This window comes from Helianthus annuus, chromosome 2 (genome assembly GCF_002127325.2).
Source record: "Helianthus annuus cultivar XRQ/B chromosome 2, HanXRQr2.0-SUNRISE, whole genome shotgun sequence".
Lineage (NCBI taxonomy): Eukaryota > Viridiplantae > Streptophyta > Magnoliopsida > Asterales > Asteraceae > Helianthus > Helianthus annuus.
This window is the reverse complement of record NC_035434.2, coordinates 132,661,692-132,682,555: the sequence shown is the minus strand read 5'-3', so window position 1 is coordinate 132,682,555 and position 20,864 is coordinate 132,661,692. Positions and strand designations below refer to the sequence as shown.

General features: G+C 40.8%; 1 protein-coding gene across 1 annotated transcript; it reads left to right on the top strand.

Annotated features, from left to right (window-relative positions):
- The first annotated feature begins 922 nt into the window (after positions 1-922).
- LOC118485763 lies at positions 923-5,461 on the top strand. The gene is made up of 5 exons (XM_035982202.1): positions 923-2,341; positions 2,553-2,835; positions 3,234-3,257; positions 3,355-3,852; positions 3,903-5,461. Exons 1-5 carry the CDS (start codon positions 923-925, stop codon positions 5,459-5,461), a joined length of 3,783 nt encoding a protein of 1,260 aa, XP_035838095.1.
- The last annotated feature ends 15,403 nt before the right edge of the window (positions 5,462-20,864 follow it).

Below are 20,864 nucleotides of genomic sequence, written 5' to 3'. Positions count from 1 at the left end.
CAACCTCAATTAACCACTGATTATATCATTTGACCGATAATCTTTGTCTGACAATAATGACAGAATGTTGAGCCGTAAAAGAGAAACACCTGGATAACTTTATGAGCGGACCACTTATTCTGAGCGAACCTATACTAGTGAGACCTATGAGCGAACCTCAATTATTACTATGAGCGGATCTAAAAAGCACTTGGAGCGGACCAGACTAACTTGCAATTTTGAGCGACCTCACAAAATAATGTCAAAACAAGCGGATCTATGACAGTTGATACGAGCGGACCTGAAGTTTTACGCACAAAACGAACCGAAATTCTTCGATTACTTCTAAACGACTAGGAATTCGAATCCGAAACTTGGTAGGGTTGTAAATCAACGATTTTCGCACATCAATCAAAAAATTCGGACGATTGGAACCATAAAAACCCGTTCAATTTGACGTTTTTCAGTAAAAAAACGTGATAAAAATAAAAAATGAAGAATTTTGATGAAAATCGGATCCAAACTCGCTGAAATATGGTACTGATGCAATTAGGACCGGTTCGGGCTCTGGACCAGTTAATTATGGAGTGTGGCCTGTTCGTGATGCAGGAAGCAGTAGCGGCCCAATTGAAGGCCCGGGTTGAGGCTGAACAGGTTGACTTGGGGTGCAAGCTGGAATCGTTGGTTTATCTTTTCTTTAGTTGGTTTATCTTTTGTTTCTCCATGTTTATCTGGTTTTGAAGTTCGTATTTTATCAGGTTTCTTATTCCTAGTTTGGTGCCTATATTGTGGGTGGGTTATAAATAGTTTTTATTTTTAGTTGAAAAGACAGTTTTTTTTATTCTGAATTTTATTGAAAGCCGATTCCAGTTCGTTCTTGTGTTTGTTTGATCCAACTTGGTTGTGAATTGCATCAGTTGGTATCAGAGCACAGAGATCAACTATGGCAGAACGTGGAAGACGTGCTCATCGACAAGATCGTAGAAACGCCGACCGAGGCAACGAAGACTATCGACGCGATCCACGTGACATCGAAGAGATTGTTCGACTGCAGCAACGGATCCGGGATCTGGAATTGCAGCAGGAGCCGCGTTTCGGTGAAGATACGGACACGGACCGGGACATCTGGGATGACGGGACCGGGTACCAAGACTACAACCCTTTTGCTCGACAAGGACTGGGGAACCCCTTCGATCAGCGGGAACCACAGCCCGACCCTCTGCGAAGCTTAGGGATCAAGATTGAAATCCCTGAGTTTGATGGCAAGATGCAACCGGATGAATTCCTTGACTGGCTCCATACGGTCGAGCGGATTTTTGACCTTCGCGACATCCCCGACAGGTTCAAGGTAAAACTAGTAGCTATAAAACTTCGCAAGTATGCGTCATTATGGTGGGAACATGTCAAGAAAAAGAGGTCTCAAGAGGGGCGATCTCGGGTTACAACTTGGGAGAAGATGAGGAAGTTGTTACGTGAGAAATTTTTGCCACCCAACTATCGCCAAGAGGCTTTCTTGGATTATCATAACCATTCCCAACAGTCAACAACTGTTGAGGAATTAATTGCTGATTTTGACAGGTTAAGAATGCGATGCGGTGCGGAGGAAGAAGAAGAACAGGTCATCGCCCGGTTCTTCAGAGCCTTGCGACCAGAGATAGCTGATATTGTCCAATTACAACCTTACTGGACCTTTGCTGATGTTTGTCAATTGGCTTTAAAGGTAGAAAAACAACTCAGATCCAAAGGGAAGATACCTGTGAAGACCAGCCCATTCAAACCCGAGGTGTCGCACGGCCCAATCAAAGCCGAGGCGCCCCGGCCTGCTACCAACACCCCCACAGGCAGCCGGTCTGGTCCTGCCAAATCTGAAACAACAGCTAACAATCCCACAGGACCCTCTCGAGCACCGCGATGTTTTAAATGTGGAGGGTTAGGACATTTTGCGCGTGAATGCGCCAACACCCAGTTAGTCACCCTCACAGAAGACTCACCACCGGTATATGATACCGAGGAAGATCAAGCCGGGAATGAACCAGAAATTATATATCCTGATAGGGGCGAGGTCTTGATTGCTCAGCGGATACTCAGCGTCACACCCGACAAGACCGTTAATGACACACTCTGGCTCCGTAATAACATCTTTAGAACTCGTTGCACCGCCAAGGGTAAAGTATGTACGGTTATTATTGATGGGGGGAGTTGTGAGAACATGGTAGCGACGACAATGGTGGAAAAATTAGGTCTACAAACCGAGCCTCACCCCGATCCGTATCAGTTAACTTGGTTAAAAAAAGGCAATGTTGTGAAGGTGACTCAGCGATGCTTAGTTCAGTTTAGCATTGGCTCTAAATATTCCGATGAGGTGTGGTGCGAAGTCATTCCTATGGACGCATGTCACCTCTTATTGGGACGGCCGTGGCAGTATGATAGGCGGACCTGTCATGATGGTTTCCAAAATACTTACTCGTTTAAAAAAAATGGCGTGAGCATACTGTTGGCTCCTTTGGACACCCGTGAGACTGGAACCGAGGCGTTAGTTCTTAACCGTTCGGCCTTTTTTGGACTTTATCCAGACTGCCAAGCCACCTTTCATGCTCGCCCTAGTAATAGCCGAATCTAATCCAGCAGCCTCCAAACCTCCAGCGGAACTACAACCTCTTTTAACCGAATTTGGAGATGTGTTTCCAGGAGAGATACCGGCGGGTCTACCATTAGTTCGGGAAATTCAGCACTGTATTGACCTCATACCTGGTTCGGTTATTCCTAATAAACCCGCGCACCGCATGAACCCGAAAGAGTACGAGGAACTTCACCGCCAAGTTAGTGAATTACTTGAAAAGGGGCTGATTCGTGAAAGTATGAGCCCCTGCGCAGTGCCAGCGCTCCTCGTTCCCAAGGCAAATGGTACGTATCGAATGTGTGTTGATAGTAGGGCCGTCAATAAAATAACTATTAAGTACAGGTTTCCAATACCCCGCTTTGAAGACCTCCTAGATCAGTTACACGGGTCTAGGGTGTTTTCTAAAATTGATTTGCGCAGTGGTTATCACCAAATAAGAATGCGACCTGGGGATGAGTGGAAGACAACTTTTAAAACGAGGGATGGTTTGTACGAGTGGATGGTTATGCCCTTCGGGCTTTCGAATGCACCAAGTACCTTCATGCGCCTCATGAATCATATATTTAAACCTTTAATTGGTCGGTGCGTAGTTGTTTACTTTGATGACATTTTGGTTTTTAGCCCTGATTTGCAGCAACACCTGCTTCATCTCAGGCAGGTTTTCTTAATCTTACGAGACCAAAAGCTTTATGCTAACAGTGAGAAGTGTCATTTCTTGTCCTCCGAGGTATTATTTTTGGGATATCTTATTTCAGGCAACGGAATTCGCATGGACGAATCGAAGATTGAGGCAATCCTTACATGGCCCACTCCGACTACTTTATTTGAAGTCCGGAGTTTTCACGGGTTAGCATCGTTCTATCGGCGTTTTATTCGTAACTTTAGCGCGATCGTCGCTCCCATCACTGATTTCTTGAAAGGAAAGACATTTCAATGGACGCCCGCCGCTGCCAAAGCATTCGACTGCCTAAAAAAATGTGTGACGCAAGCTCCTGTTCTCGCATTACCTAATTTCCAAAAAGCGTTCCAGGTTGAGTGTGATGCGTCAGGTTTCAGGGTTGGAGGTGTCCTGAGTCAAGACGGTCGACCCATCGCTTTCTTTAGTGAGAAGCTTAGTGAGGCCAAGCAAAAGTTTAGTACTTATGACAAAGAATGTTACGCCATCGTTCGAAGTTTGGAATATTGGCGCCACTATCTCATCCATGCGGAATTCATTCTTTTTTCAGACCATCAGGCGCTTCGATACATTCAAGGTCAACTCAAGCTCAATCCCCGACATGCTAAATGGTCGAATTTTTACAAGAATTTTCTTTTGTGATCCGCCATAAATCGGGGGCTACTAATACCGTTGCGGATGCTTTAAGTAGGAGGCGCGCCCTTCTTACTTCACTCCAAGTTCGGGTGGAATGGTTCGATAATTTTTGTGCATTATACCCGGATGACCCAGATTTTGCGGAGCTGTGGAATACGTGTCGTGTCGCTCCAACATTGGGACACTCTCTTCAAGATGGGTTTTTGTTTAATGGGACACGGTTGTGCGTGCCTAAGTGTTCGTTACGGGATTCGATTATTCTTGAGGGACATCAGGGGGCTTTGGCCGGTCACTTTGGTCGGGATAAAACACTCAAGTTGATTAAGGAGCGGTTTTTTTGGCCAAAGATGGGGGCAGATGTGAACAGAATAGTTGATCGGTGCCATACTTGCCATATTGCAAAAACTCATAAGTCAAATGCTGGTTTATACACGCCGTTACCAGTACCCGAGGGACCATGGGAGGATGTCAGCCTTGATTTCGTTGTTGGTCTGCCCCGGACACAGCGACAGAAAGATTCCATAATGGTGGTAGTCGATCGTTTTTCCAAGATGGCTCATTTTATACCTTGTGCTAAAACTTATGATGCGAGCCAAATAGCACGGTTGTATTTTGAGGAGGTTGTCCGTTTGCATGGTATTCCCAGGTCCTTGACTTCTGATCGGGATGTTAAATTTGTGGGTCATTTCTGGAGAACGTTATGGAAGAAGTTGGGATCCAGTCTTAATTTTAGCAGCGCGCACCATCCACAGAGTGACGGACAAACAGAAGTAACAAACAGGAGTCTGGGAAATTTATTACGAAGTTTGGTGGGGTCTAATCCAAAACAGTGGGATCTCGTGTTGGCTCAGGCGGAGTTTGCATACAATAGGTCCTCTCATCGGTCTACGGGCATGAGTCCGTTTTTAGTTGTGTACTGCCGGAATCCATTTACGCCATTAGATTTAGCTCCGTCTCCAACTGTTGAACATTATAGTGTTGAGGGCGACGAGCGAGCCAACCAAATTAAATCTATTCATGAGCAGGTTCGGAACGCGATTGTCAATCATAACCTTGTGTATCAAAGGAGAGCTAATGAGAAGAGGAAGCAGGTGGTTTTTCAAGCGGGAGACTTAGTGTGGGTGCATCTTAGCAAGGAGCGATTTCCGGGAGGGAAGGCAAGTAAGTTAAATCCGCGGGCTGATGGGCCTTTTCGCGTGCTGGAACGTATCAACGATAATGCTTACAAGATTGAGTTGCCTGGTCATTATAACGTTTCCGCCACATTTAATGTCGCTGACCTTTCTCCTTTTGTTGCTGAGCTGGATGATCCCTTTGACTCGAGGACGAGTCCTTCTGAAGAGGGGGGAATGATGCAATTAGGACCGGTTCGGGCTCTGGGCCAGTTAATTATGGAGTGTGGCCTGTTCGTGATGCAGGAAGCAGTAGCGGCCCAATTGAAGGCCCGGGTTGAGGCTGAACAGGGTGACTTGGGGTGCAAGCTGGAATCGTTGGTTTATCTTTTATTTAGTTGGTTTATCTTTTGTTTCTCCATGTTTATCTGGTTTTGAAGTTCGTATTTTATCAGGTTTCTTATTCCTAGTTTGGTGCCTATATTGTGGGTGGGTTAGTATAAATAGTTTTTATTTTTTAGTTGAAAAGACAGTTTTTTTATTCTGAATTTTATTGAAAGCCGATTCCAGTTCGTTCTTGTGTTTGTTTGATCCAACTTGGTTGTGAATTGCATCAGGTACGAAAACGATGTGTTTGATCGTGCAATCGAGCTCCTAGCTCTGATACCACTTGTAGGACCGGTTTGACGCCGTTCGATTGCGTAACGAACGTTCGACGTGCGGAATCCGTGAACGTACGTGACCGAACACACAATAACGTACTAGTAACATGATTTTATTGCAAGATTTGACAACTACAATACAAAAATCACGTTGGAGAGACTTTCTCTCTCTAGACTTGAATCACCAAAATCTTCAAATGGAGCCCAAGTCTTCAAAAGTCTTCAAAATCTTATGACATAATCTCCTATTTATAGGCCTTGGAATTAATGAGACTTCTCATTAATTACCAAAACGCCACCTTACTAATTCTAACTAAATATTACAATATAAGCTCGATTTCTTCGGTTTCTTGCTACGGCTCTGATTGACGAAGGCGATAGACATTCGTGCACCAACACAATACGCATCGTACGGCACACGAATTCAAAATGCCGAACCCTAACCATACTGATTGGGTGCATCTGGGAGATATGGAACTTGTAATACTCAAGAATTTCGAGGAAAAATTTCGTTACAGGTTTTGGACCGTGTTTCGACCCCGAAAAGTCAGTAGAGACAGTTCATCTTCGTATATAAAGGCGGAATCAGTATATATGAAGTTACAACAGCTATTCCTTTCTAATTTCTTCTCTTTTATTGCTTTCTGATTACAATTTGACAGAGTTCCGTTCCACAAGCAATGGTCTAGGTCCGCTCCAACGTTACAAATGAATCACAAACATCAGGTATTTATAGTGTAGCATGGTTCGCTTGTAGTGACATGACATATAAGCGAACCAATCACTTTGACATAAAAGCGAACCCTCCTGATGTCTTATAAGCGAACCTATATAGACCCTATGAGCGGACCTACCTATAACATATGTTCACATAAGCGAACCTACAACATAATTCATGATTTTGACATTCTAGACCCTATGTTGACCTATATTGACCTAAGACTTGATGTAGACGAAGTCAACAGACATTCCGTGTACTAACAGACTCCCCCTTGGATGTTGACGTAGTCTTCAGCAGTCTTCAGCTCCTGAGTCTTAGGTCTTAGTCTTTTCTTCAACTCTCTGTCTTCACATCATTCAATCTTTCTTCACAGGTTTTAGGATCATTACCTGACTCTGACTTCCATCTTCCCTTTGACTGTTGATCCAGACTCCCCCTTTCATTGACTCCCCCTCTCAATATGCTAGAATCTGAGATATCTGGTTCAAGCTTTGACAGTTAGCTTCCGTTGGGAATAATGAAGTCCAAACCTGTTTAACCTACACATTCTCTACCTCAACATAAGTTTCACAAATTTATGACAATTGAATTTAGTAAACTCACTGGTAGACATCATTTTCAACAAACATATTAGTTACATCAAGTTCAAATAAATGACCTTGATTAACTAGACACACAATCTTTCAAACCATTTATATATGACATTCAAAGAATTCTCAACAAAATTTCCCAATCCTGTTCATCATGTTTAGCACTCGAATTTTGAATATCAGCTTTTCAACATCAGTTGGTCGAAAATCTTTTTGAATTTTCAAAATTTTATGCTAAAACACTCCGAAAATCTTTTTGGATTTTTGTTTTTGAATGAAATGCAGTAAACAAATATATACAGATAATATTTTTGTGAGTTTGTGTAAGAGGATCATATCAGTTCATGAGACAAATCACTAGCACCGTTAAGCTTTAATCATTTTAAGTTCTAAACGATTCACGTAGATTGTCGATATAGTTGTCCTCTTAAATTTTCACACAATTTTCAATCTATTCAGGATACGATTTAGATGTTTTATGAACTTAGCTCATTCATGTGTCCCACCTCTTGAATATACTCCCGTATCCAGAATCTCAATATTCAGTCTTACAGGTGAGTATACTACAATGATATCTGTACATAAATTAGGGGTTAAATGCGAGAACTGAGGGATCTCAGGTCGATACTTCCGTATGCGCAGAGAGATATCAGTTTCGACTATGCAGTATGTCCCCTTTAGAGGATCTTTTCAGCTACAGCAGATGATTATCAATTTTATTGTCTAATCAGCTGAGGGCTTTATGCTATGTTTCAAGCATTTGGTGAAAGCATTATCCAAGGACTAGGTCAGAACTTCCGTTCAGCAGAAGTCCCGGAATAATACCCCAGACATCATTGAGTATAAAAACCTAGTAGATCAGAATACGAGACCTTTCAAATGAGATTTCAGGGGTTACCTATATATCCAAGTAGTGCTCCCCACGAATTTCACAAGTTTGAAATTTTAGGTTTATATCCCGAATAAATCTACTAAATATGTAAAAACCTATCGACACATCATCAGTGAGACCGTTTATCACATTTGACATTTCATTTCTTTAGCGTGCTGTGATAGTCCACTGATGTACTATCATTTTCTCTTTTCTCAACAAAACTCATTTTTACTTTTTCAATGTTTTTGGTATTTCCAAATTTTCTAATTTTTTAAAAATTTTTCTCCCCCTAAAATCAAAATATGTTTCAATTTTGATTTTCAAGGAAAATTTGAAAACTGTACAAATAAAATGACAAACTGATATCGAATCACTTCAATTCGCCATTCATTTGGCATAAACAATCAAAACTCCCCCTGACAACAAACTATTTTCCCATTTAGATTTCAAAACACTTAAGTTTGTTTTAATCAAAATGGTTTTTCCAGAAAATTAGTTTTGTGTGTCATACCACAACTTCGGGGTTCTTTCATCACATTGTTTTCCTTTAATCACTTGACAGATTTAACAATTTTCAATTTTAAATCTCAAACATCATTTGTAGAAAATCAAGTACAACTTAATGTCCCTGATTTACCACATGTAAGACGAAAAATCACCAAAGTGAAATTTCTTAAGAAATATGCCGATTCATGTTCCACGCTTACCAACCTGGGAACTCCGACAAGTCAGATTTTTCATTTAAACAGATTCACCCAAGCCTGACCAGCCTCGGGTGTTTTTGACAATTTTACCTCAAAACTTGGCTCTTCTGGTTTTGACGAACCAGAATCATTGCCTGAATGTGGCTTATCTGACTTTGATCTGTCAGATTCATCGCCGACACCCTTCTTTTTCTCCTTTTTCTCTTTTGTCCTCAGATTTGTATCTGATGAATTCATCTTGCTTGATTTTGCAATTGAAGAAGTCGATTCATCAGAACTCTTATTCTTACCAACGGATGAACCCGAGGACAAAATCCTTTCCAGATATTCTCTGGCCTTCTTCCTCTTCTTTCGCAGTCTGTCTTTTTGCCCCTGAGAAAGCTTTACTTTTGTTTCCTGAACTTTAGGTTCTTGAACCTTCTGTTCTTTGGGCTTGACGTTGACTGGTTTCTTTGTCATTCTTTGAGATTCAACCCTCGATCTTCCCATCGATCTCCTTGGGCAATCTCTGGCAATGTGGCCTCTGATATTGCAATTATAGCATCTTCTCGATTCAAACCTCCAATTCTGGCAGTTAACAGCAATGTGTCCTTGATAGCTGTCACACCCCCAAAATCCACCTGCGGAGTATCACCGCTTGGAGGCGTGACATGACCAGGATCAAGTCACCAATTATATCAAACGTAGCATTTAATAATAACCATAGACATAATTGATGTTCAAAACCAAACATTTTATATGTAGCGGAAGCATTTAAGTAAAACCCAAACATAAGTGTTAACGTATGAAATATCATATGTGTTTAGTAAGCATTCATGAATCCTTGTCCACAACGACCCGCTCCTCCTTGTGCAAGCTCCAAAAAGTACCTAAGGTCCTGCAAGGCATGCAGCAAACAATCAACAAACTAGTTGAGCGAGTTCACAGAAAGTAAGTTCGTATCAGTAATGCGTAAGTTCATCTAGTGGGGGCTTCCCATACAAGTATATACTATTCGTGAGGGATTCTCACGTTTATCCTTAACAATGGGGGATTCCCATTATAGTACTTACTAGACTAGTGCAACCATGTGTTCTTCTTAAACCGAGAACAGGAATACGTACTGGGTCACGTAGGCTTTACGTGACGTGCCCTTCCCCGAGGACAGTGGTACGCGTGGGGGCTACGTAGGCTTTACGCAGCGTGTCCTTCCGACCCGGAAGACAGTAGATGGTATTGGGTTACGTAGGCTTTACGTAACGTGTCCTCCCGACCCAGGAGACAAATGGTAATTACTGGGTTACGTAGGCTTTACGTAACGTGTCCTGACTTATCCTGAGGACGATGGTCTATAGTCTAGTGAATGCGTAAGTACGAGTAATTCTTTCCAACATATCCAACCCAATTCCCAACCCGGGAATCCCATGCCTTGGCTGTGTGAACTCACCTTGGTTTGCTCGGCAGATACACAATAAAAGGTTCTTGAACTAACAGTGATCAATCACGTCCTAACAGGGTTACCACGCAAGTCAGGTTTGGTTCTAGTAATGTACGTATGAATCATAGTAACACGTAGCACGTAAACAGTCAAGAGTACAACTGATATTCGCTAATTTACACATATTTTAGTCCCCCATTTTATCCCTATTTTATGCGTTTTCGGCCGTAAAACCATCATGCGGATACTTAATCATGTATACTTTTGTTTACAGGCATAAAACAACATACCAGACAAGATGATAGTGAAAACGAGGATTTTCCGGGCGAAACGAATGAACTGCGAACATTCTGTGGAAAATTCTGACCTGGGCAAGTTGCACCCCGTGCGACTGGTGGCACCCCCGTGCGGATGCGACAATAAGGCTCAGCTTGGCGTTGCACCCCCGTGCAACTGGTGGCACCCCCGTGCGGATGCGACAACAAGGCTCAGCTCGGCGTTGCACACCCAGTGCGATCAGGAGTGCAACGAAATCCCGACAACGCACCCCCGTGCGACTGGTTGCACCCCCGTGCGAATGGTTGCACCCCCATGCGGATTCGATGACCCGCCCCGATCCCGGATATGCACGCCCGTGCACCCCATGGCACGCCCGTGCGAGACCGAAGACCAGTCAACTCTGCTGATGTCATGCAGTATGGTGGACCACCACCATAATTGCTTAAAGTGCACGGTCGTGCGATCGGAGAACGACCGTGCGACACCGAAAAAGCATAAAAACAGAACAGAACCATTCTATTAGTAACTCTGGAATTTTGGAGAGCTTTGCAGGCGATTTTGAGGCTCCGAAGGCTTCTGCTTTCACTCGGATTCAAGCCACATTGCCCGGTTTTGCTCATTTACTATCCGGATTCTTAATCTTGTGCTTGTTTATGGTTGGGTTTTCTAATCTTTCCATGTTTTTGTTAATCTTTCAAGCATTTAGGTTAATGTTTATGTATTATTGTAGCCTTTGGGCAAAAACACAACAATCCCTTGCTTGATTATAACCATTAGTATGTTAATCTATGTTTGTAATGAAATTTGGAAGTGTTTTCTATGATTATCTTTGATGATTAGTTTGCAACCTTGTTATTGATATTGATTTCTTGATTATAAGTAATTGTGTTGGATGATTGGTGCTTGGTTAGGTAAGATAGTTGAAAAATGAAGCTTATTTAATCATGTATTAGTAAACTTTTAATTTGGTTAACTAGCTTAACTTGGTTAAAATGTGGGCACCATGATACTCTAACGGGTTAGTGGTTTAATAAAATGTAATTATTGTTAATCAAGAAAGCTTGCCCTCACGGAAGGACTCTAACGGGTTAGATGGTGTTGTTATGAATTCTTGCCATGATTTGTTAGCTTAGTTAGTAGTTTCGGCCAAAATTGCTATCTTGGTGAATTTATGCGCAAGATTTGTAAAATGAACTCGGTTGTGATTTAATCTAGTTTATGCTTGTCTCGGTGGTTGCATTGTGTTTATCGGTGTTGCTTTCCTTGATTAAGTGAGGTTAGAAAACTCCTAACGGATGACTAACTTATATTTAGGAGATTTTCATAGACATTTATCAATTGCACGTTAAAGAACAGTTTTAGGTGGTTAAAGTGTGTTTATCGTTTTAACTTTCCGAATGATTGTCATGTTAGGATTCCCGAAAGGGATACTAATTGTCTCGAAATGGAAAATTGACCGAATGCTTCTAGTGCCAAAACTGACTTAGATGACATGATTTGGTTGTGTATTAAGCAAGGCTATTTATATATAATTTACTATGTTTTATAAGTATTTATTTATGCTTACTTTAGATTAATTAAAACCAAAACAACGTATGTTTTTACCGGTAATTTAGTGGCAAAGGTCTAGTACTATTTCTCCGCCCATTTCCGTGGATCGATACTTGGTTCTTACCGATACTTTACTACATATATGACAGGGTACACTTGCCCTTTCGTGTGTGTTTTGATGTAAAAGTAATAATCACTTTTATAAATTTAAAATCAATTCGTGTGTAATTTCATTGTAAAAATATGTGTAGTCACGCACGTACCAAGTTTTTGGCGCCGTTGCCGGGGAAATGACGAGTTTTAGGAACGACCCGAGTTATTATTTTATCGGCGTATATACTTGTTAATATTTGTGAATATTTTCTTGATTATTTATTTGTTAATATTTCTTGATTTTAATTCATTTTATTCGTTTTCGTGATTATTTTGCACACTTGTAAATTTTTGTTCCATTTATTTGTTCGAATCCGGATTTATTTATTCATTTATTCTTTGAGTTTTCAGCTACGAAAAATTATTTTTATACTAGCCGATTCGATTATTTCATTGCTTGAATTTTTATAAAAATTTCGGCCCATTTTCGGATTTTTATAAATTTTTCAGCCCATTTAAAATAATATTCTGTTTTCTTTTCAAAAAAAAACAGCCTTATTATAATAATATAATAATTCTTGTCGAGCAATTTTTCGTGTCCTCAACCCCTGCTCCCGACGCTGCTGAGCCTTCAGACGAACCCGAGCGTGATCTGAGGAGACGTCTTCATTAGAGATCCCGTGCGGTTGCGCTGCAACTCGCAGCAGCTGTGGACGAGCAGGTGGTATCCGCTGAGACAGAGGGCCCAGCCGACGAAGGACACATCATCATGGCTAACGACAAGAAGCGTGTTTACGAAAAAGCTTCATTCACGTTGGACAGGACCATACACAGTAAAAGAGGTATTTCCTTATGGGACTGTTGCAATAGAGAACGCGGACGGCGTTATTTTCAAGGAAAATGGGCATCGGTTGAAGGTTTACGTTGGAGGGCCGATCGAGTCGGCGGTGGAGGTTATCAAGCTCCACACCCCGCATACAGCTTAAGTGTGGGGACATGAGTCTTGCTATCGACTCGCCAACAAAAATTTAGCATGAGTCTTGCTATCGACTCGCCGACAAAAATTTAGCATGAGTCTTGCTATCGACTCGCCAACAAAAATTTAGCATGAGTCTTGCTATCGACTCGCCGACAAAAATTTAGCATGAGTCTTGCTATCGACTCGCCGACAAAAATTTAGCATGAGTCTACGCTACTGACTCGCGGATTAAAAATGTAGCAAGAGCGTCAAAAGCGCTTTAGGGGTAGTATCGTCTTTTTATGTGTTTTTCTAGTTTTAGCGTAATTTAGGAGTGTTTGGTAGTTTCCGTTTGTTTGTACAGTTTTTATACGTGCCGAGTGAAGGGTCTACGTGGGAATATTGTTAAAACATGTTGCGGATGGTAAAAATGGCGAAAAATGGCCAAAAAGAGTGCTGAAACTAGTTTCTGCAGCAAACAGACACATCTGCAGATTTGGCATGGCCGTGCCATGGGTCGCACGCCCGTGCGATTTCGGGCTGGCCTGCACCTCGAGTCGCACCCCCGTGCATTACCGAGGTCAACGTGCAAGAATGGGTCAACATCGGATCCGCACGCCCGTGCGAAAATCCGCATGACCGTGCGCATAGTCAGGGGCATTTTGTCATTGTTCCATATAAAAGCCCTCATCTGCATCCACTTCTCACATTCGCGAAACTATACTGCACTCTCGTTCCTGGCCAATTTTTTTCCCCAAAATCGCACCATTTTTCGCACGGTTTCTCAGATCTTCTCGCACGGTTTGTTTTTTTTTTCTTGTCAATTTCCTGTTTTTATCGCTTTCTAGGGTTAGATTCTCCGATTTCTTCAAGGCTTTTTAGGGTTCCCTTCATAAACAAATCGAAACCCTAGCCCTTGCAAGAACTTCACAAATCATGAACACCTGGCTGATTTCCTAACCCCCTGTCACTAGAAACTTGAAAAATTTTGAAAAGATTTGACTGTTCTGATTCGGGGTTAAGAATCTGCAGAAAACGGGATCGCACGGTCGTTCTGTACATGGAATGGTCGTGTGTATGCGGGTCGTTCTTGATTTTTAACTGTGGTGCCGGATATGCACGGTGATGCGACCAGTCGCACGTCCGTGCAATCCCGTCACGTTCCGATAATCATGACCGCACCACCACTGATCTCGGTGACACATTACCATGTGTCCATTCGCATGCCCGTGCGAAACACCCATCAGATCAGTTTGACAGAATCTTCATAACTGTGTGTTCGGCTGAGCATGAAGAGGAGGAGCAGAATCAGCCACCACCCACACCACCACACCAGCAGTTCCAGCAGCACCAAGACTGGCCACCCGGTGTCCCATCTTATCCTGATTTGTACCAGCAATTTCAACAAATGCAGCTGAACCAGGAGCAGCTGCGAGTCAACCAGGAGGTGGTGCTGACGGTGACGATGAGTAGCTGGTGGTGGTAGTAGCATTTCAGTACTTTATATTTCGGGTGTTCATTTTGGTTGTTATTGCAACACCCCCGGTTATGTACTCTTTATTTTCAGACACTTTAGTTCATTTGTCTTGTCTTTGTTTGGATTTTAGTACTTCTGTTTATGTATATTATGGTTTATTTGGTTTATTTGTTTCTGTTCTGTTTTGCTGCACACGTGACATACTTGCAGATCCGACATATCTTGGACCGGAGCATATGACAGACACAGCTTTGGAAGTCTCGTTTCATCAGATATCATCTTGAGGGGAGTACTATTATCCTTTTTCTCTATATTTCAGTTTCGCATTGGGGACAATGCGAAGTTCAAGTGTGGGGAGGGGTTAACTTTGTTTGTCCTCTAAAAAAATCCAGAAAATTCATACAAAAATATCTGTTTTCTGTATATATTTTAGTAAATAAACCGGTTGGTTGTGTTTTAGAAAGCTTCGGACTTGATAAAAACTCGACAAGCAAAATATTTTGAAAAAGGAAACCGGAAAGCGTGACAAACAAAGAAAGACTTGCATGATAGTTTTCACACTTTTACCCATTCCTTCCGTTACGTGAGCATATTTGAGCCTTGATATTGTTATATATTTTGTTCATTTCGGAGTAGGAGTGAGCCGGATGTCATGTGTAATTTAGAACTTGTCACTAGTATGCTTGTTAAGACCATGAACTGCGGAATTGTGTAAAAGTGATAGAGGCACTTAGATTACCCCTTTGTTGTTAACCTTGTTCTTTGTGTTATGTTTCCCGTAAACCTTACATTACCCTTTAGGATTAACCATGTCGAGCCTTCCCGTTTACCTTTGTTTACCCAACATAATCGCCCACTTAGCCAAATTTAGCCTTTTTATGTTTTAAACCTTTTAGTGTTGAAACTCGGTCAAAATAATCGTTTAACTAGCGCTTGTTATAGTTTATTATTCATTGTATAAATCCATTAGTTTGCAAAAAAAAAAAAAAAAAAAAACAAAAAAAAACAAAAAAAAAAAACAGAAAATAAAACACCCTAAAATAGGGTGAAGTAGACAAAATTCGAGCAATTTTGATTAATAAATGATGAAATCTTGTTTATGAGCTCGTTGTCGCATAAGTCGCCTTTTTAAGGCATTTGTATGTATAGTTTTGTTGTATTGCGCTTGTTAAACGTAACTACCGAGTTTTAACCGTTTCACCACTTTAAATATCCCTTTCCATACCCTTCGCCCAAGCCTAACGTTACACCCCGTAAAGACCTCTTGATTTACACTTTTTCACATGTTAGTTGGTGGAGACGAGATCTTATGACAAGCTTATGATATTGCACATTTCATTGACAAGGCATTGAGTGTTTACACGTACACATTTTATGTATGTTTCACAAAGAAAACCGAGTGTGTGTGAACATTGTGAGTTGTGTGAAGATTAGCATGTTAAGTCAATTGAAAGTGAGTCACGGCTTTTTGGTTATCACATATATTTGCATATGCTTGTTTGGGTTTGATTCATTTGATGTTGTCTTTCGAAAAACCGGCTAACCGTTTGTAGTTCTTTTAATAAATAGTGTGTAAATTATCGTTCTTGTTTGATTCTATCTTTTATTGCATTTTAGTTTAGCTTGCTTGAGGACAAGCAAGGTTCAAGTGTGGGGAGATTTGATATTCGCTAATTTACACATATTTTAGTCCCCCATTTTATCCCCATTTTATGCGTTTTCGGCCGTAAAACCGTCATGCGGATACTTAATCATGTATACTTTTGTTTACAGGCCTAAAACAACATACCAGACAAGATGATAGTGAAAACGAGGATTTTCCGGGCGAAACGAATGAACTGCGAACATTCTGTGGAAAATTCTGACCTGGGCAAGTTGCACCCCCGTGCGACTGGTGGCACCCCCGTGCGGATGCGACAATAAGGCTCAGCTTGGCGTTGCACCCCGTGCAACTGGTGGCACCCCCGTGCGGATGCGACAACAAGGCTCAGCTCGGCGTTGCACACCCAGTGCGATCAGGAGTGCAACGAAATCCCGGCAACGCACCCCCGTGCGACTGGTTGCACCCCCGTGCGAATGGTTGCACCCCCATGCGGATTCGATGACCAGCCCCGATCCCGGATATGCACGCCCGTGCACCCCATGGCACGCCCGTGCGAGACCGAAGACCAGTCAACTCTGCTGATGTCATGCAGTATGGTGGACCACCACCAATAATTGCTTAAAGTGCACGGTCGTGCGATCGGAGAACGACCGTGCGACCGAAAAAGCATAAAAACAGAACAGAACCATTCTATTAGTAACTCTGGAATTTTGGAGAGCTCTGCAGGCGATTTTGAGGCTCCGAAGGCTTCTGCTTTCACTCGGATTCAAGCCACATTGCCCGGTTTTGCTCATTTACTATCCGATTCTCAATTCTTATGCTTGTTTATGGTTTGGTTTTCAAATCTTTCCATTTTTGTTATGTTTCAAGCATTTAGATTATTTTATGTATTATGTAAGCCTTTGGGCAAAAACACAACAATCCCTTGCTTGATTATAACCATTAGTATGTTAATCTATGTTTGTAATGAAATTTGAAGTGTTTTCTATGATTATCTTTGATGATTAGTTTGCAACCTTGTTATTGATATTGATTTCTTGATTATAAGTAATTGTGTTGGATGATTGGTGCTTGGTTAGGTAAGATAGTTGAAAAATGAAGCTTATTTAATCATGTATTAGTAAACTTTTAATTTGGTTAACTAGCTTAACTTGGTTAAAATGTGGGCACCATGATACTCTAACGGGTTAGTGGTTTAATAAAATGTAATTATTGTTAATCAAGAAAGCTTGCCCTCACGGAAGGACTCTAACGGGTTAGATGGTGTTGTTATGAATTCTTGCCATGATTTGTTAGCTTAGTTAGTAGTTTCGGCCAAAATTGCTATCTTGGTGAATTTATGCGCAAGATTTGTAAAATGAACTCGGTTGTGATTTAATCTAGTTTATGCTTGTCTCGGTGGTTGCATTGTGTTTATCGGTGTTGCTTTCCTTGATTAAGTGAGGTTAGAAAACTCCTAACGGATGACTAACTTATTTTTAGGAGATTTTTTAGACATTTATCAATTGCACGTTAAAGAACAATTTTAGGTGGTTAAAGTGTGTTTATCGTTTTAACTTTCCGAATGATTGTCATGTTAGGATTCCCGAAAGGGATACTAATTGTCTCGAAATGGAAAATTGACCGAATGCTTCTAGTGCCAAAACTGACTTAGTTGACATGCTTGGTTGTGTATTAAGCAAGGCTATTTATATATAATTTACTATGTTTTATAAGTATTTATTTATGCTTACTTTAGATTAATTAAAACCAAAACAACTTATGTTTTTACCGGTAATTTAGTGGCAAAGGTCTAGTATTATTTCTCCGCCCATTTCCGTGGATCGATACTTGGTTCTTACCGATACTTTACTACATATATGACGGGGTACACTTGCCCTTTCGTGTGTGTTTTGATGTAAAAGTAATAATCACTTTTATAAATTTAAAACCAATTCGTGTGTAATTTCATTGTAAAAATATGTGTAGTCACGCACGTACCAATAACCATGAAATCATACTTGTGCGTCTAAACTATTAGCCCAATGCAACGGCCCAATATATAACCAACCAAACATAAGGGTCTCGGCCCAATAACATACACGTGTGACTTGTGCGATCCAACTTGTGTTGTGCGATCTAAAGTAGCCCAGCCCAACATTTTATCCGGCCCAAACAATCAAATAACCATCTTTACATGTACGGCCCAAATAACGAGACAGTCAACTTGTGCGGTTAGTGTAAGCTTGTGCGTCGGGAGACCCTTGGTGCGATCAGGGCCTCTTGTGCGACTGGGGATATGTTGTGCGGTCAGTGTGGGCTTGTACGGCCCAAACTGTACGTCCGGCCCAACATCACAGCTTGTGCGATCCAAGGGGATCTCGTGCGACCGAGAGGCCTTGTGCGGCTGGGTCAGCTTGTGTGATCGGACCAGTTTGTTGCGAGTGGGCTTGTGTGATCCAGCCTAGTTGTGCGATTGGTTTTACATATCCGGATAACAAGCAATCGGTTACAACTAATTTAAATGGTTTCCATACTTATCCTTTCAATCAACAGTTTCCTTACACAACAATTATCAATTAACACCAAACCCACAATTCAATTAAAATATGTCGATCAAAAAGAACAATTGCAAACATTAATTCACATGAACCCTAAAATTATTCATCACATAACTATCAACTACAACATTCATACACTAACGGATTCAAGACTTGGCACAATTAAATCATCCGATTGAAAACACATTCACAGCCGATTATTCCAAGCATTCGGTTCTTGGTTTAACATCATGCAACCCGATTAGCATTTATATGTTTCTAAATCGACAATATGCAAGCTGAATTATATGATCATCATCACATCGAGAACCATTCAATATTCATACAAGTACACTAGTTATCTCATAACATCATGGCAACAATACTCACAAGAACATCATCATATAGCAGCCGATTCATCAACAACATTCAAAATAACAACCAACATATCAAGTACTAACCGGATTAGAGAAGAAACAAAAGATGATCCGAATAGGATCTTGTGCCGTCGGGTTTCCAAGCAAACGAGAGAGAGGTGTCTAGGGTTGTGTGTGTAGTTGTTTGGTAAAAAGTGAGAATGGTTACAACATCCCTAAGTGTCAATTCGGTTTAGGAAAGGATGGGCCGAACCCACCACTTGGGCCGCCCTATAGCTCAATTACAAGTAACACGGCCAAAGGCCTTGTGCGGATGATGTGTGTGTTGTGCGATCCTTGTGCGGTTTCAATACATACATACATACATATAGACACAACACATTTTTCACAAAGTTCGTAACATTCATTAGTTCAAGGTATCGCATAGACACGTAACGTTACATTATAAGTGAGTCTAAAGTTCGAGTTGTTCACATAGCCACAAGAGTAACACACTCTGTTATCATACCATGTACTACCTTCACCCCAAACGCTCAGATCATAGCATTGTCTGGCTTTGTGGTAGTCATCACTCTCATAAAAAGAAAATTGGATTTTGGCTTTGAAGCACTGTGGTCAACCTGCACCACTTATTACCAACACTTTGTGAGTTTCATTTTTAAATTTTTGTGATTTTGAAAATGATTGGATGACTTATCTGATGAGCTTTATTTTCCTTTTTAGAATTTTTCAATTTTTATCTTTTTGTTTCTGTTCTGCATTCTTCTTAAACAGGTTTTTGCTTTGAGCATTCACCTATTTCAGTAGATTGCAAAACAGTATTTTGAAATTTTTTCTTGTAAATCTTAAAATATTTTCTTTTCTTTTCTTTTTCATCATCAGATATTTCATCACAATCTTCAATTTTTGACTTTGGTCAAAATTTGTGACATTGTCACTTATTGGAACAGAATTGATCGGTTTTGGACAGGGAAATTTAAAACTATCTGATGAAGTCACAAAACCTTTCAATTTCTTTTCAAGTTCATCAATCTTGTTTCATGAATCTCAGCTTCTTTTTCAAGCTGAGATATTCTTTCAAGATGAGACTTGATAGATTTTTCATTTTCAATTTTAAGATTTTCAAGCACAGATTTTTCATTTTCCAAAATTTAACTGTTCTTGAAATCTTGCTTCATTTTCTTTCAGATTTTTGTTTTTCCAGTTTTATCCAGAAATCTTCATCTTCTGAAGATTTCTTTTACTTTTCAAAATCTTTTTCATTTTCTTCAAAATTTTGTTTTCTGATGATAAACTCTCAACAATCTTTAAAAAGTTGTCATTATCAGTATCTCAATTTTCGCAGTTCGCAGACGCAAACTCAAAATCTGTTCATCATCAGCTTTCTTTCTCGATCTCAAAGTTTTGTTTTCCAATGTCAAACTCTACATCCTTCAGAAGTTTGACATTGTCTGTTTCTGATTTCATAATTCGAACTTTTCCATTCAGCTTTTTCTCTTCCATTTCTTTTTCTCTCCTTTCTTCTTCTATCATTTTCTCAGTTGGAGTTCCCCACACATTTGTGCCTGCCATACTCTTCATCTTCTTTGTATTCCTTGATGATGGCTTCCATATCAGCGTGCTGTCATCAATTCGCAATATTTCCATACTCATTCCAGATAACACTCCCTTTTCGGATCCCATCTCCGCTTCCTAGCGTCCAGATAGATACGAGAAATTCTAAGGATTTTGTATTCGGCAAGCTTTTCCGATAACAATACTTCTGCTCTTCAGTACGGTCATCTTTCCACGGAATAGGTTCATCGTTATTCGCCATGAACTTATGTTCGTGAATTACCTGCAAGATTCAGCCAATCACTTAGAAAATTTCGAAGATTTTGAAAAACAGAGACAGAAAAGCGATCTATCAGTGTGAGTGACAGATAAGCAAATCTGTAAGGTCCAGATAAGCGAACCAAATATTGTCCGAAAAAGCGAATCAGGTATTGTCCTTTCAAGCGGACCTGATGAGCGAAT